This window comes from Dysidea avara, chromosome 3 (genome assembly GCF_963678975.1).
Source record: "Dysidea avara chromosome 3, odDysAvar1.4, whole genome shotgun sequence".
NCBI lineage: Eukaryota > Metazoa > Porifera > Demospongiae > Dictyoceratida > Dysideidae > Dysidea > Dysidea avara.
The window spans coordinates 18,794,279-18,811,539 of record NC_089274.1 but is presented as its reverse complement, the minus strand read 5'-3'; the positions used below and the strand labels follow the sequence as shown (position 1 = coordinate 18,811,539).

Below are 17,261 nucleotides of genomic sequence, written 5' to 3'. Positions count from 1 at the left end.
CCACCATTAAAACGCGCAGTGGCTATATGTTTGTTCCTAATTATAGCGCCTGGAACGCGTTGTGGGTATTTCGACGAAAGGGAGGTTCAAGCATCTATAGTTCAAGCGGACCTGGAAGACAATGGAGCGATCACCTGTACCATTAGATTTACCTGCGGGGAGCAAATTTCCTCCAATTTTACTGTTCTATCACACGTCCATGAAAGAACTGGCCTGCAAGATAGATCAAATGATTAAGGATGAAGTGAAAGAACGAGAGAAGAAACGAAATGATGAAACAGACGTAAGAGCAAGACACGAGTATAAATTAACATGTAAATTATTGTGACGACAAGCTAAAGTGTGTAACAGAACAAAAAGTGATTAACAAGTGTATGTTCTAATAGGATAGATTATCAACAGCTCTAAGTGATAGTTCAGGGTTTAAACCAGACTTGTGAGAAATCAACCTTTGAACTTGTAATTAACAAACCTCAAAGCTATTTGCAAGTACTCTGTAAAGAGTGTAAAGTAATGGAAACTCTATATTATAGTTTGTCACATTGTTGTGAAATCTGTTTGTACATGACATAGAACAGCAAAACACTGTTTGTAGCCATGCCTTATGATTCCTGTATCATAAAGAGCTTTAGTCTCTTAAGCTACTGCAAGGCATAGCATGAAATAATTGTTGGTGTCAATTCTCTGCTCCTCAACTTGGCTTGTGCCGTAGTTTTTGTAGGGATGAGCACAATTGACCTAACCTACTTGACGGCCACTTTTAACAAGGTGGCCTTATAAAGAGGTGACTGATAAGTTAGGTTTCACAGTAGTGGTGTTGTTAGACGTTAGACATGTGGTATATGCTCCTATTGAAGGGGGCAGACAACAAACAATATCGCAGAGTACAGCTGATGGAGGATGGCATTCAATGGAATCGTTTCAGAGATGGATGGCCAAATATAATGATCAATAATGTGCAAGAAATTGCCGGAAGAGATGGTCAGTTTACATCATATTGATCACACAATATTGACAGTATAAATTAGTGAGTTAAATGACTAAGATTTTGGCCCCAAGTCTGTATATTATACTTATAATAGATGCATCCTGGCACCTAGTAATCGAATTTTTGATGGAGAAACTGTTTGATAATTGTTATCACAAAAATCAATATGCAAATAGTGAAATACTCTAATAGAACAGTCACATTTTCACAGATATTGTAAAATGCTTAAATTGACTATTAACAATGCCTGTTTCAGAGATTTTCCTGGGGGTTTCCACCAACTCCTGGTGGTATGTGTAGTGATGATGTATCTTCAAATGTCAGCACTGTGTAAGTTTCATTGCCAAAGAGTTTCACCTACTCTTTTTTAGCCTTTCCCACTGCCACTGTAAGTTCCACTATAGGTAATCATAGTGTCACCCAAAAATGATAAGCTAATTAATGAATGATTGAACCCCTCCCCCCACATCAAAACTGTCCAGCAATGTCATTGTATAAAGTATTGTAAGTGCTATCAATTCACAGTAGTGGTTTATTGTGTAGTTATATTCCTGGCTAGTCTGCATTCACCTGACACCATCTTGTTTGAGCAGCTGTCAGTGATGTACGCCTTCCCAAGGTTTGTATCTGTGTTAATGTGTGTGTGTGTTTGGGGGGGGGGGGGTAGATGGAGAATTCTGTGTGTAATTACTGACCCTATTATTTTTTCTATGAAACATTGTCATGGAATGAAATTTTTGAGGGAGGTAATTTTCTCGGATCAACAAATTTCAGGATTTTCTGTTTTTTTTTTGTTTTTTTTTGAGGATCACTCATTTTTACTATTAGAAAGCAGAGCTAACCTGACAATTGTTACTTTTCGAGGATGAAAATTTCATGGACAACCAAGTAACCACAAAATCCGCAAAAAATATGTCTCTCGAAAATTTGTATGTTTTTGGTATTGTCGTAGATTTCTTGAGGCTTCAATCAAACAAATTGTACCTTTTGTCTATGATAGAAGTGTTAATATGCAATGAAGTTTTATGGTTTTGTTAAATCAGATTAGTACTGACAGTTTTTGTGATTCCCTAGTGTATATGACTCTTCAGAGGTTATGCAAAGTAGTCATGTGCACATTCATAAAAAATTATAGAATAGTTTATCATTGCTGAATTCAACAATGTTATGACTCTTCTAGGTATCTGGTGAGATCTTTCCGAGTCATTCTACCATTCTTTCCCACTGGCACAATGGAACGAGTTGACAAGGAAGGACAAGTGGTAACTGCTAAGGTATGCAGTGAAGTCATAAGACTGCTGTTATAGATTAGTTCATGCTAGACACTTGCATTGATGCTATCGGCTATACCACTGGCAGCTCGTGGGCCAACTCAATTGGTAGTATTTGATATTCATGCCCTCCAAGAGAGATTTTACTTCAGCAATCAAGTCATTCCAAGGTAGTAGTGTGTGTACTTATACAACAATGCTCTTACTGGGTGCATGCACACGCACGCACGCACACAGGTTGTTGTCTGCAATACCATTGTTAAAGACAAGACTAGAGAGGCTACCTAACTGTAAAGACATGAGTATCGCCTTCCCTGATGATGGAGCATTTAAACGATTCAATTCACTACTCCCAACCTGGCCTACAATCATATGTAACAAGGTCAGAGATGGCGAGAAGAGAATTGTCACAATCAAAGAAGGTAATATTTTTTATATAAAACATTTGTTGAGACATTCCAACCTATATGACTGCTGCTCCAACTTAAATAACTCCTGTAATTGATTCTTTTTGTCTGAATATCCAAGCAGACTAGTCTGTTATTTTAAAATAGTGATTCATGATCAGCCATGCAATTCAAGACCATATAGTAGACCTCCAAATGATGGGGTCACTATCTCCACTAGGGAAGACTAAGTTTGTGTAGCAAGGAGTCAGAAACATGTAGATGAATGTACCTGAAAAATTGATCCACAGACAGCTTCCAGTCTAGACAAGTGCCGCATAGTCCAAGATCTCCTCTGCATTCAACCATGATTTCTCATTTCATTTTATTAAATTAGGTATAAGCCTTTCACCTTTGCTACAAATTTTATGGTACTTTGGGACCTCCATTATCTGAAACCTGTCATTTATTTGTTCATGTTTATTGATTTACATGCCAGTGCTCTGTTCAATTTACTCTAATAGAGCAATACAATAAAATACAGTTTTGACAAAACACTCTAATAGAACAGTCACTTTTATATCATATAATGGCTACCCTATAGTGGCTCCCCAGGGAAATATTTGGAAATTAGATCCTCTGAAGTTGAATTTGAGAGTGTTTATTATGCAAATAACTGTTAAGGTAACCCTCCATTAGGATATCTCGATCTTGCTTGACCACTGTTTGGAAATCTCAGAAACCTGCCCCTGATATGCTATTGTGAAAATGTGTACTTGTACTACAAATATTCCATAATGAATAATGAAGCAATCTTGAAATACCAATCTTGTGGAATACCATACGGGCTGTGATGACAAACCGTGAACTAGTCTAATATTATCTGAGCCAGGATTTGTCAAAAGTTGATGGCATCAGAGTTTCTCGCTGAATAGTATTACCTATCCCAGTAACCCATGTGGTCGCCAAGAAAGGTTTTCATCAATAGCATTTTGTCAATGGGCAAATTTACCTCAATAATTGAATCTGGTACACATGCAGGTGTTGCTACTGGTAAAGACTGTGTCATTGTTGATGATCTCGTACAAACTGGTGGGACACTGATAGAATGTGCCAAGGTGAGATATCAATTATTGGGTATTAATCTCGTATGATTGTACTTCAGGCACTGCAAAAAGCAAATCCCAAGTCGATCAGCGTGTTTGTCACCCATGCTGTATTCCCACAAGGCTCTTGGAAGAAATTCACAACAGAAGAATGTGAAATTAAGTTTTCCCACTTTTGGATAACTGATTCCATTCCACATGCAATAGAGATATCACAACACAAGCCATTTGAGCTGCTCTCATTGTGTGACTCCATCAGCAATAGTCTGTTTGGTTATGACTTGTTAAGTGACACTCAGTAGAGTTATTTTTGTACTCTGACAATAGTTTTCATTGAATTATCAAAATTTTGAATTCTTGTCTAATTCATGAAATACAAGTTGTTTTATTTTAATTAGCGATCACCAAAGCAAATTAAAAGCTCTATATATGTAAAGGGGAAAGCGAGAATTCACTGACTTGTTCTTGATATCGCCAGGTAGCTAGTAAAATGTGCGTGTTTCATTTCGTAGCAAATTGTGACATGTGCGTGTTTCATTTCGTAGCAAATTCGCCTCGTTTCTAAGATTTGTGTAAAGCCACAGGTTCCATTACAACTGTTGTGTGTGTAGTTATTTTGAATGTGCCACGAAAGGGTAAAATATTTATGGTTGCGTATTGCATGAGAATTGCTGACATTGTAACATTTCACGAAATCTTTTTAGATACAGTACATTACTCGTTAGAGAGAAGTTTCCATTTGTGTCACCTACAATGAGTTGTTGAAGAAATGGGGAGAGCATCATTGTTACCGTCAGACAGACACATGGGGTTCAGTTCTGTTGAGAGCATTGGCAGACTAATATTACTCATCATTCAGAAATTTTGGCGCATCTGCAGTGCTGCAATATTGATACTAATTCTCTTGTACTGGGCATATGGTGGACTAATCATGCTCATATTATTGCTTGTTACCGTCTTTGGAATATTTTACCAATACCAAGATTCATTGTTGTATTTCCCTGAGCAGCCGGACAGTGCAAGAGTCTTTGTTCAGGGTCCAAACTCTGTTGGACTGCCTTCAGAAAATGTGTCCTTAAAGACTTCAGATGGTTACACGATTGTGGCATACTTCATCAAACAGCCACCAGATAGGGTAGGGAAGGCCTGTACTGTGCTGTACTTTCATGGGAATGCTGGGAACATTGGTCATCGGTTGCACAACGCTCAAGCATTGTACCAACACTGTGGAGTGAATATATTACTTGTGGAGTATAGAGGGTATGGAAAGAGTGAAGGATCTCCTAGTGAAACAGGTATGTGAGTAGTTAGTAGGTATATTGTACGTGTCAAGATTTTGCTATACAGGCTTTCAACCTGGCATGACATCAACTGCATGCACACACACACACACACGCACACACACACACACACACACACACACACACACACACACACACACACACACACACACACACACACTACTATCTACTACACTTTGTTAGCCACAAATGTAACAACTGATTACTTGCTAGGTTTACGGTTGGACGCTGAGGCTGGGATGAACTACCTTCTACACTGTCAGGACATTGATCGTAGGAAGATCATACTATTTGGTCGATCACTGGGTGGGTCAGTAGCCATTGATCTGGCGTCTAATTCAACATACCATGACAAGTATGAGCTATTATATATGTTTTGTGTGTATGTTTTCATCACCAGTTAATTGGTCATAAAAAATATAATTGATTACTTGTCTTGAGTGAAATTTATTGACACACAATGGTATTTTAGCTTAAATTCCTGGCAACCAGTAATACAATAATGTGTTATCAATAAGAACAGTAGAGATGGTTTTAGGCTAAGTCACCAATATATATTAGGAGCACACTGAGTATTATGGACAAGGGATCACTTGTAAACAGTAAATTTCAAACATTGCTGCCATGTACTACAAAACGTTAGCATGACGAAAGAATGGTACAGACAATTTCTTTATTCACTGGTGATGTGAAATTAATCCAATCAGCATATAATTCAACTTGATAGTCTTCCTAAGGCAGAGGCCAAGTTTTGGTCTCAAAGGTAGTCCCATTATATTAATAAGGTTTCACTGTACTTCACGATAATATATCAGTTATCAGAAGTCCTATATTATTGTGATATATACATTGCACACTACTATAGGTTTCACTGTCTTAATATATTCTTATAGGATAATGGCACTTGTTGTGGAGAACACGTTTACCAGTATACCTGCCATGGCACAGCAGATGTTCCCAGGAGCACAATACTTACCCTTGTTCTGTTTCAAGAATCAGGTGGGCATTGGAGTGTGTGTGTTCACTGGTGATAATATTTGGAGTTTCTTGTTGATAGTTTATGAGTATTGTTAAGATCAAGTCAACTAAGATGCCCAGTCTGTTTCTGTCAGGTTTGATGGATCAGCTAATACCACCTAAAATGATGACTGAACTGTACCAGGTTAGTATGATAGTGCTAAATAGCAGGGATGTAGTTTTCAAGATGTACTTAAAACCTGTTTACCATGAGTAACTTTTACTTGTGGTATATATCTTTATTTATTTATTTATCAATACTGTGAAACTTCACAAATAGAAGGTTATACACAGTTAAAGTTAATTCACATTTGTATAGCAGAATGTTCTAGAGTGTTTTGATGATCTACTGACACCGTTGGGTGATATTTCACAATACCCAATTACCAACATAAGCCTCCTTTCTGACAATAGCAAGTCATCATGTGCAACATAAACTGGTAAAATGTAACATCAATTTCCACATATCCATCGATCCAACTGAAATTGCAGATAAATGGGGTCTTGTGTGTTTTCTTCTGCTCAATTTCTGCCACCTTTCTGAAGAGCTCAGGATCGATCCATGATGGTGATATCACCAAGTGTCAACTAGCACCTAGATAGACACACCAGTAACATCTACTGTGTCAACTGCCATGACATGTACTACTCCAACTCTTGTGTCATCAGAGTCTAATGAAAGGATACCCATGGGGTTAGATATGCGGTTCTTGTCCACTGATATGATGATTTTTGGAGGCTTTGTACCTCCTTCCTTTCAGTCACAAGTATAGTCTCCCCTCTGCTGTCGGTCTGCTGGCTGCAGGTTTGTACTATGTGATCAGATTTTCCACTGTAGTTAACTACTAGCGAGAGTTCATAATATTTGTGTGGAAGTCAAGCCTTTCTTCCAAGGCCTGAGGTGTTACTTGCAGCAGTGTGTTTGCTGAATGTACTCCAGTTAGACACTCTCCCCTACACAAATATTATGAACTCTTGCTACTAGCAATTGGAAGTTTTATTGGCCCTTCTTGGCAAGATGTGTCAAGAGATGCGCCTCGTTTCTTTCTGTGATGTGTATTTCCTCATAGTAACGGGCACCAGACACTGATAGGGCCTCATGAGGGTGTAGCACAGCCTTCCTGCAATTGGGAACACAAGAATATTTTGCATGTGTCTGCACTCATGTTGTCTTGACCATAGGCTTGCCTGCCAGGTACAAATTTGTTTGGACTCTGTGTGGCATGTTGGGAGAAATCGCCCAACCATAGCTGCACTTGGAAAGAAATTAATTTTAATACTGGCAGTAAGACACCAACTGCCCACGACTTTTTTGAAAACAAAAATTGTGGTTTGCAAGTTGTAGCAAGCATTCGGAATCAGTCCAACTGTTCCACTGGGCAGCCCTCTTAAATGCCCACAAGTCTTCTAATCCTTCACAAACAGATGAAGAGGTGGCGCCTTCAATGGCAAGGGCTAGAGAATTGGTGGGCTCCTTCTCTTCTTTTGGTTTTCATGTCTTGACAGAGTGAAGTAATTTTTGTCAATTGCATGATCTCACTTTCTTTCTCTTTGGGGCCATCTTCATTGTCATGCTACCGTTCATACCAAACCTCTTTGGCTTTTCCTTGCTAAAGTCTTGTTTTGCTGCTTAATTTCATCTTCCTGTTCAACAGATTTCCACTTTTCTTCATCTAGGGATAACTGCAGGAGAGGAAATTGTTTATTTAACTGTTCTGCCTGTTCCTCCGTTTCACATCTCAGATGACAGAAGGAGTATTCACGTGATAAGTCGACTGGCTGATACAAACTTGACCACTGAGTCCTCCAATGCACTGGTTTAATCAAACAGAGAATACTTCACAGGAGATTGTGAGACTACTAACATACATTCAGGAAGTGTATCCCTTTGATACGCTTACCTAGGGACTTTGTATGAGACTACTGCTAGGTTGATGATGGGTTAAACTGGCTCATCCTAGACATGTACTAGTTGGTCTGCCTTGTGGGGCTAGCAACTTTGTATGTTTAGGGTGAGGCTTGTAACCCATCACTGCTGACGCAGGATTTGTTAAGATCCTGCATTGAGTTAGGTATTTGTGCGGGACTGTCAGTTGGTATAGCTTGGTTTGTCCACTGTTCTCCACGGTTGCCACGGATATGTACGCAATACAACACTATTGATTACATGTGCCACACCATTCAAAGTACAAAGCGACGTAATGTCTACACATGTCTATATAAAATTATGTAATGTTAAAGTCATAACTAATCATTGACATCCTACCAGTGGCCATGTAGGATACAGCCAATCTTTCACTGGCCTTCGTCACAGCTTGTCTAGTGGGATGGACATCTTGTGACTGGTAGATTCTTCTGGATGGTTTATCTCAAGGGGTACAGTCTACTGGTGAGTCTGTTTGCTCATACAAATGTTAGCCGCTGTAATAAGTCCATCACGTCCGGTGATAACTTCAATTGTTGCAAGCTTCCAACATGCTGTAGGACCATCATCATGGACTAAGACAATGTCACCTTTCTTGACTAACTGAGAATTGTTTCCTGCAGTTCTGTGAAAGTTCCTCAGTGATGTGAGGTACTCTGTTCTCCATCTTCTCCAGAAGTGGTTCAGCAATAATGTTCTAGTCTTAGCTCTCTTCTTCACCTCATTGTCCTCCATGCCATAATCTAGGTCGTGACCTTCATCTCCTTCAGTCACTGGATGTGGAAGCAAAACAATTCTCCACCATACAGTAGGTGTACCGGGTGAGTGGCTCTGGTCAGTAGAGATATGTTAGTGGGTGATCATTGAGGTTGGCTTTGACTTCTACGACAATTGTTTGCAGGTCGAGTAAACTCTCACATATGACCTTCCAAGTACCTTCTTGAGGGAAGCTTTAGTTAATCCAATAAATCGCTCCCAAAAGATACCAGGGGACAGAACCAAATAGTTCATTGAGTTCATCAGCAGCTGCAAGATATGTGGACACGTTGTCCGATATCATCACCCTGGACAGAGACTTATGACTACTGAAGCTTGCATGAAATTCTCAGTGGTGAGATCAGTCACTATTTCAAGATGTACAGCTCTAGTCATGAAAGAGACACACATACTTCTTACTTTCCTTACCCACATCTCTCACATATGCCTGTCACCTCAAACGGTTATGTCTCTTGAACTCTACACTTAACAAGGGGGGGAGTGGGGGTGGTATTTGGTAAGGCTTTCCTTCAGTCTTCCTGCAGATCACACAATGCCTAAGAAGTTTCCATGGCACCGGGGATCCACTAGTTCTGTCTGATGGCTGTCAACATCCAAGTTTACTCCAACATGTAGATGTTTCTTGTGCATTGCATTGATAATGAGTTTGGTGAATGAGTGTTTGTTTAGTAGAAGGTAAGGGAATTTCACCAGTTCAGAGACAGAAGCATTGTGAATCCTCCCGCCACAATGGATGAGTCTACCCTTATCTAAAAATCTGATGAAGTAAGGGTAGTCGACTATATTTGGAGTTAATATTCTTGATTTTGGCAGGAAATGATTGCTGTTGTACAGCCTGGATCCACTTCAGACTAGCTTATGTCGTTTCTGCAGAAGTGATAGGGCGTGAGTACTTGATGGATGGCTTTCTGGCATTTCTAACAAATCTTAAAATGTGTGCTGTTATGTTGAGGAGTTATGGTAGACCGTTGAGTGCTGAGATATCAATAATACAGTGAAGTCCAGTGTCTTCCATAGGTGTAGTGCTTTGTCTCTCTGGTTGAGCAGTCTCCTCTGCTTCCACTAATGAAATTTGTACTTGGAAGAGATTCTGTAGGTTCCCACTCTGGCCAAAGGTGTTCAGACAGCAACCAGGGTGTATCATTAAACCACATCAAGGAAGACTGCAACTGGTCATAAGTAATACATCTTGTCAGGATTGTTATTAGTCAGCAAAACCTCCAGGAAGTTGACGGCAGGAAGTTGACGGCAGCAAGTTGTGAATCTCACTTACTTGTGTAGAGACGAACTGTAGAGGGTCTTCTGGCTATGGATCCAGTAAAGCGCAATCTGGCTGTCAGTCCAGATGTAAACAGGGATATTGTGCAGTTGCAAGGAACTGATAATGAACTTGGCAGTCAATGCAGCCATGAGCCCCAGGTAAGATGGAGTTGGGCGTTTGAGTGGAGTAACATGTGTTTTCGCAATGACAAACGAAGACTCTTGTTGAAGCTTAAGAAAGGCTACAGTATCATATGCCTTGATACTAGCATCGGCAAACAGGTGAAGCAGCATGTTGTGGTTCTGATATGTGAATGTGAAGTAGCATCTATTGATGTACAATAATTTTGTGATGCCTGTGACTATGGACTGCCATTGTTGACGAAGCTCGGATTTAAGTGGCTCATCCCATTCCACATGTTTTTTGCCAGAGGGTCTGCATCAGAAGCTTGGCATGGATGGTAACTGGGACTACTAGCCCAATGGGGTCGAATACTTTGGAGGAGTCTTGAAGAATTTCTCACTTGTTTTGTGATTAAGATTGTGGTAGTCAAGGTAGCAGATTTGGGTATGAGTGATATGCTGTTGTTCTAGTGAATGCCAAGGATATTGGCAGGCATGGTGGAATCAGGTGTGTTTTGTTGATTTGTGAGTGCTGTAAGTTGTGGGTTATTTGACACCCATGACCTCAATTTAAATTTGGCCTTTGTCATAATGATGCTAGCCTGTTGATAATTGTGGATTGTGGCTAACTCTGTCTCACATCCTGATACACAGGTTCTAATGGTTCTTGCGCGTCAACAAATTTAAAGCAGAAGTCACGTGTGGTAATTGTTGTTTGAAGTTCAAAAATGAATTGGTTTGATTGGCCGAAGTCTTATGCACATGGTTTCGCTTGTTATTGTTGTCGCACAGGAACTATTAGAACCTGTGTACACATGTTATCAGCATAAAGATTGGCTTGGATGTCATGTGAGAGTGGTATGTTGTAGTATTGTGAGTGATGATACAGTGTAACATACCACATGAAAGGTAAACTTACAGCTCCAAAGAGTACCGCCTTGAATCAGTACATGATGAGCTCACTGTTGGGATCTGTGGAGTCACTGAGCCAGAAGAAGCAGGTGTAATGTCATGGAGGTGGATATGAAGAAAGGCTTTTCCAATGTCAGTTGAAATAGCATAGTTGTGTGTACGAAAACGGAGAATGATGGAACATAGGAAGTGAGGACCAGTAAGCAGACGATCATTCAGAGTCCTTTGATTGACAACAACTGCAGTCGTACACGGTGCAGATTGGTGTTGCGACTGAGTTATTTTTAACACAGTGATGAGGAATGAAATGGGTCAAGCCAGGAAGTTCAGGTGTATGTACTCACTCAATAAAACCTCTATTAAGTTGATCACAAGTGATACTGTTGTGTGTTTGTAGGAAATTTGGTGTAAGTGACAGACGGTGGGGCCAATGAGCGAATTACCACATTGAAAGAATGTGTGTATGTGTGTGAAACTGGTCCTGAAAGTAGGTATCCAATCTTTGAACTAGTAGTGTTTGGGCCGTCCCCTCGAATGGTGTGGTTTTCCTGCCACTGAAGATCACTGCCACCTCCAGAGTTAAGGAACTCCCATATCTACGAGGATTGCAGCTTGTCCATCCCATTAACACAGATAGAGACTTCTGCATCTCTGGTGTCGATCACTACTCAGCAATAGTGGGTACAATGAGGACTGATATCAATGTAAGGTCTGTGGATTGTGTCATCATATAAATGGTTGCAACTGCCTTGCTCTTGTTGTGTGGTTGACTGGCACCAAATGCAGCCTGAGAATGTCTTCTTTCTTATGTGTCTTCAGTGACAACAAATCTGCCAGTTCTTGGGTAAGGAAGGAGCACTGAGACCCTTCATCAAATAGTATATTGGCTGGAATCTTAGTTTCTGAGGGTGATGAGGAAACTATGGCAACAGCAGTTTTCAATAGGCAGGTGCCTTCCTTGATGAGCACATTGTGTGGTGAAGGGTGGTAAGTGAAGCTGTTGAGTTGTTACTGTTCCCTGTGACCTGTGTTTCAGAGGTTGCTGGCTGAGAAGATAGCTGAACTTGAGCTCCATTTCTAGTTGCTTCACCACAAATGCTTGTGTGATGCTTGTGGCCACATTTGTGGCATCAATACTTAGAATTACAATGAAACACTCTGTGATGGCCCAGGAAATTAAAGCATAACTTCTCACGTTTTATAATGTCTAGGCATTTCTGATGGTCTTTGACACTTTCACTTTCACGGTTACTAAGAGTATGAGAACTCTTGCAGTAAACACATGTTAGTTTCTTCTGGTTGGGTTACGTGGAGGTTTACGGAAGGAGTGTATATGAAAGGAGGCTGTTAACTGATACAAATTAGATTGGCTGTGGTCTGATTTCTAAAGTTCAAATCTCAGTAAGTAAGGCACCTTGTAATTAGAGGTAGGCTGTATAAATATTATTGTAGACTAGGCAGTGCTTACTTTTCAAGTGAGGTGTTAGCCAACAAACTTTTTCAGCAGAGGTGTCAAATAGTACTCCCATATTTGATTGGTCTCCCATTAGCACCTTTCTAGTAGTCCCATGTTACCCTCTTCGCTCTACTCTTGCTAATAAGTTCTGCCATACTACTGGTATTCTCATATGTGGGTGAACAAGTTAAATTCGGTTAAAATATATATTGTACACCAACTAAATATCGGTATATAGCCCACCCCTACTTGTAATTCATCAATGGTCCACTCATCACTACCATGCTGTCTTGCTAGGTTTATTCTGATATCTTCTGGAAGTTTGTTCAGTATAATAGGAACTAACAGTGAACTTTATGTTTCACGGGATTGGCCCAGTGGCGTGCGTATCTTTCAAAGGAATCATAGAAGAGTTGAAGTGTTTGTTAGATTAGGTATTTCAATTGAGGCATTCATATGAGCATTATGTGGTTGGCTATATCTTTGTTGCAATAAGGTAACAGAGTATTCATAGTTGAGTCATGTCAGTTGGAAACCAGCCACTACTCTTGCAGCATCATGTTGCAGTTGTGCACACAAATGACTTAATTTTTTGAACATCACTTAGAAACGAGTATTATGCACAGCTGCCTCAAAACAGTCCCAGAAAGACTGCCATTGTAATGGTTCGCCTGAGAAGATTGGTATACTAGTTTAGGTAGATGAGTAGTAACTCTGCTGTTGTTGCTGCTTGGTGCATGGCTGGGGCTCCATGGCTTGCTGGGGGTGTGACCACATGGGGGTGTGACATGGTTTTCAGGGAGTGTGATCATCTGGTGTGTGACTGCGACTGGTAGCGTTTGAGTTTCTGTGTCGTGTGAGATTATTTGTGTATTGGGAGTGTCATCTTCAGCGGGTGCTCATTGACAAGGATCCTAGTGAGCTCACAGAATCAGACATCACTTCTTTAGCAGACTGACAAAAGGTGGTGGACCGTTTATTGTTCACACCAGAGGTTAAGGGACCTGCAGTAGAGCAACCTTAGCAGTGCTGGGGTCTGGATTGTTAAGGCAATATTGCCTCAAAACTTGTTCAATCTGAGCTGCTTATTGGGAGATGATTTCCTGAATTTCTTCAGTTTCAAGAATTCTCAGATTTCAGTTCTCAATATGACTAATAATTATTTTGGCATCAACAACATCAGTGAGAATGTCTTTCTTTCATTCAAGTTGTTCATCTGACCCTGAGTATGCAGTAATTATCCTATTGAGGTGGCTTCTATATCTGCGACATGATAAGCAGTGCCTCCATGTTGTGACAAACTTGGCTTCGAATTAATGCCAACCACTGGGAAGCCTGCAATGGAAGAACAGCAAACAACAGTTCACTGAGTAAGAGGTGCTCACCTTTCGAGGTATCGTTCTCTTATTTTGCCATGGTACCACAACATTTTAGTGATGGGTTAATACTTGAGGTGAGCACAACTAGCTCAGGGTTGGCTTTGTTCTTGAGACGGACTTCTGCTGGTCACAGCACCAAAATGTGGGGGACTGTCAATGGGTATAGCTCTGCTGTCCGCCACAATCATCACGATCACCACAGATACATATGCAATACAACACTGTCACTACTAATGATTACATGTACCACACCATTCAAAGTACAAAGTGATGTAATGCCTAATGTAATACATGTGTCTGTAAAACTACGTAATGTTGAAGTCATAACTAATCATTGACAGTACTTCCCAACTTCCCTCCTCTCCTGGCTGTCCCTTCCCATTACAACACTCCTCTCATTAGGTTGGAGAGCACTATTATTAAGTGTGTCACATATCCATATCAATAGACTGATTGTCTTTTCACAGAACACTAACTGTCTTTTGGGCAGGACAAAATGTCATGATGTGAGGTGCTACTTTAGTTTGGTGACTTAACTTAATTTTTTTTAGAATTGTAATGTATGCACGTGTAGTTACTGTAGTATACATGTCATAATCCTTGCTACTGCTGCTACTAGTATTCAGGGACATCGATAAAACACCTTGAACATTTTGATAATGGAACTCACAATGCCACGTGGACCTGCTATGGTTACTACGAGAGTATCAACAGATTCATAGGCACTGTAAGTTGCTATAGCAGTATGAACACGTCTTATTGTAACCTTGTAGGTGATCAATGTCAAAGGGTTGTTTAATGGAAAGCCAACTTCATTACACACATCATGGGAATCCCCACCATACCAAGCCAATAATAGCACAAACAATACCAAATATGGTAATAGCACAAATGGTATTAATAGCCCCATGAACTCACCAGGCCGTAGTCTGGCTGATGTTTGGAATGTATGATATAATGTAATTTCTCTAACAATTATACATAAATCTGTAATTTTATAAGCTATTTTTATTAACCATCATACAAGGTAGTTACAATACAATTCACCATCTTCAGTATTCTCAAACTCGGGAATAAAATTAACTTTAACTATTTCAGTGAATCCTTCACTAATGTCCGGCTGGTTATACCGTGAAGAGTAAGAGTTAAAGGCAATGTCTGGCACAGGTTTGTATGTAGTGTCACCAGTGTTCTTCAGCTCTCTGAACTTGTTATTGTGTTTACAATGAGCTATTGTAGTTGTGAACATGAAACATCTCACAGGTGTTTTATACATTTTCCCAAGACCAAGATAGTATTTTCTGGCCTCAGGGTCTGGGTTTGTGTTGTCAATGACTATGTGTGAGTTACCAGGACACTGTAAAGCCTTCTCACATTCTGCAACACATTTCTTAACACTTCCCAGTGTGTCACGATTGACATGTATGTATCCCTTTGGCTGTAGATGCTTCTTGTAAAATGTTGATTTGCCACTGGCAGGTGGTCCCACAAATAGGACCATCTCTTGATAATCTACTGTAATGCAAGCATCTGCTGGGTCTAGTAGAGGTTTAGAAGGATCAATGTCCATTGGTATAAATTCACCCCAAGTGAAGGTTGCCTTGTTTGAGCGAAGAAAATATTCTTCCGGCGTATAAAATGGTATGGATAAATTTGCAGCAAATTTTCTGTCACTGCAGGAGAAATCTTTCTTCATCTTGGGTGTCCAGTTTTCTACTCTTCCAGCAGCATCACCAACATAGAATGAGTCAACCTTGTGTATTCCAATCCCACCATTGTGATTCTGGCAGAAATGGTTCCACATACCCACACATGGTTTACGATTGATGTCTGATTCACATGCAGCCATAACTAACACAGGAACGTTCAAAAGGTCCACTAAAGATTCAATCTTGGAGTGAAAATCATTAATGGGGAGTTTACCCTTTTTAATTCCCAACTGGTTAGTGAAGAAAACTATTTTATAACCATCTCTAACCAACTGCTGTAGACGACCTGAAATCACTGAAAATCTTATCTTCCAATCATTAGCATCAATTGGGAACTTCCTACCACTCTTAGTAGTAATAATTGTGCCATCAATATCAAACCCAGCAACTTTGCTACTTCCTGCCATCAAGCCAGCACTACTACCAACAATAATTGAACCTTTCTGAGACCAATTAAATGCATTAGCCTTCTTCTTTGTAGCCACATTTTTGATGCCAAAAAAACTGGTGAGTCGTTTTTGAACTGGTTTCTCACTAGAAGGTTGTTGTCGAGGTTGTTGTGAAGTCATACTACTACTACTATTGCCTTGGTCACTATTGTTGTTAAGCATAACAGGTGAAACATCAACCTGTTTGTCTCCTGTACATTCATCTGATATTTCAACTCCATCAGTGAATTCCTCTGCAGATTGCTGAGGATATTTGAAGAACACAAAATATTTGTAACTCCCTTCTATTAACTCTAGGCATGCACCAGAGCCAACTGTGAACGACTCGTTTTTCTTCAGTGTCTTTCCGCCAACTATTGAAGGATTAGTTCCTAAATGTTTCACGACTACTTCTTTCTTGTCTAAGTCAGCTATGAGCTCAAGTTGCTGGCGAGAACATCGTTTGTCAGTTATCTTAGTTTCCGGGCCCCTTCCTAAAATAACTGGAGTATCGTGGGGTAGAGAAATAGGCAAAGATTCGCTGGTGTGTAGTTCACAACAAGTCCCCCCTACCTGTGACGAGTGACCATCATCTGTCATGACTGGTGCGCCTTATTTAGAACAATACTATTCGTTGACAATATCGATTGTGGGATAAATTTACCCGTGGGGCGAACACAGAAGGTAGCTTATTAGTCTGGCGCGGCCGCCCCTTCCTGTTTACGAAGGGGCGGCCGCGCCAGACTAGCTTATATACATCTAGATTTGGCAAACTGTACTATCTATAGCTATATATGGAGATGTGTTCTTAATGCTTATGCAGTCTCAAGTCAATAAAAATTCACTCCCTTAGTTAGGGTTCCAACTCAAAATAGGAAGGTGTTTCTTTTTGTTGTTTCTGGTGATTTTCACACAGACTGACCTTTAAGATAAAGCAAGCAAGTGCTAATTTATTATTGGATTGCTTGTAGCACTGAGTACCAGCATAAGTTTAACATGTAAAAACATACAAAAAGTGGTCACGTGACCAAAATACCATAATAGTTAAATTGGGAAGCTTATTAGAAAATTACTGTATTTTAGGGTGACCAGTCATTATTCTTACCTTATAATGAAGACTTCTACATCTTGTAGAGCTATATAGCACATTCTTTATAGCTGTAATGGACATTATGGGCCACGTGACTTTTTTGGCACTTGTTTGTTTTGTCTTAAGGTCAGCCT

At 40.1% G+C, this 17,261-nt stretch overlaps 3 protein-coding genes across 5 annotated transcripts; 2 read left to right on the top strand and 1 right to left on the bottom strand.

Annotated features, from left to right (window-relative positions):
• Window positions 1–27: 27 nt before the first annotated feature.
• LOC136249921 (uncharacterized) lies at window positions 28–4,145 on the top strand. The gene is made up of 8 exons (XM_066042058.1): window positions 28–283; window positions 858–981; window positions 1,532–1,607; window positions 2,169–2,262; window positions 2,311–2,429; window positions 2,497–2,681; window positions 3,687–3,763; window positions 3,811–4,145. The coding sequence occupies exons 1-8, from the start codon at window positions 122–124 to the stop codon at window positions 4,051–4,053; spliced, it is 1,080 nt and encodes a 359-aa protein (XP_065898130.1). The 5' UTR covers window positions 28–121; the 3' UTR covers window positions 4,054–4,145.
• On the top strand, window positions 4,096–14,930 carry LOC136249919 (protein ABHD13-like). 3 transcript variants are annotated; one of them, XM_066042051.1, is made up of 7 exons: window positions 4,096–4,229; window positions 4,456–5,046; window positions 5,266–5,407; window positions 5,946–6,051; window positions 6,110–6,214; window positions 14,520–14,627; window positions 14,674–14,930. In XM_066042051.1, the coding sequence occupies exons 2-7, from the start codon at window positions 4,521–4,523 to the stop codon at window positions 14,851–14,853; spliced, it is 1,167 nt and encodes a 388-aa protein (XP_065898123.1). In that variant the 5' UTR covers window positions 4,096–4,229; window positions 4,456–4,520; the 3' UTR covers window positions 14,854–14,930. The 3 variants fall into 3 exon arrangements, with proteins under 3 accessions (XP_065898123.1, XP_065898126.1, XP_065898124.1); XM_066042054.1 differs by having other exon boundaries at window positions 4,120–4,229; window positions 4,477–5,046; XM_066042052.1 differs by having other exon boundaries at window positions 4,124–4,243.
• On the bottom strand, window positions 14,836–16,676 carry LOC136249915 (bifunctional polynucleotide phosphatase/kinase-like). The gene has a single exon (XM_066042047.1). It carries the CDS (start codon window positions 16,635–16,637, stop codon window positions 14,919–14,921), a length of 1,719 nt encoding a protein of 572 aa, XP_065898119.1. The 5' UTR covers window positions 16,638–16,676; the 3' UTR covers window positions 14,836–14,918.
• Between the last annotated feature and the right edge of the window lie 585 nt (window positions 16,677–17,261).

Bases quoted from the DNA above. Each gene is read 5' to 3' on its own strand.
- LOC136249919 (XM_066042051.1), top strand. From the start codon at position 4,521: ATGGGGAGAGCATCATTGTTACCGTCAGACAGACACATGGGGTTCAGT. The intron at 5,047-5,265 runs GTATGTGAGTAG...ATTACTTGCTAG, and splicing joins AGGATCTCCTAGTGAAACAG to GTTTACGGTTGGACGCTGAG. The intron at 6,052-6,109 runs GTGGGCATTGGA...TCTTGTTGATAG, and splicing joins TGTTCTGTTTCAAGAATCAG to TTTATGAGTATTGTTAAGAT.
- LOC136249921 (XM_066042058.1), top strand. From the start codon at position 122: ATGGAGCGATCACCTGTACCATTAGATTTACCTGCGGGGAGCAAATTT. The intron at 284-857 runs GTAAGAGCAAGA...CTCCTATTGAAG, and splicing joins AACGAAATGATGAAACAGAC to GGGGCAGACAACAAACAATA. The intron at 982-1,531 runs GTCAGTTTACAT...TTTATTGTGTAG, and splicing joins AGAAATTGCCGGAAGAGATG to TTATATTCCTGGCTAGTCTG.
- LOC136249915 (XM_066042047.1), bottom strand. From the start codon at position 16,637: ATGACAGATGATGGTCACTCGTCACAGGTAGGGGGGACTTGTTGTGAA.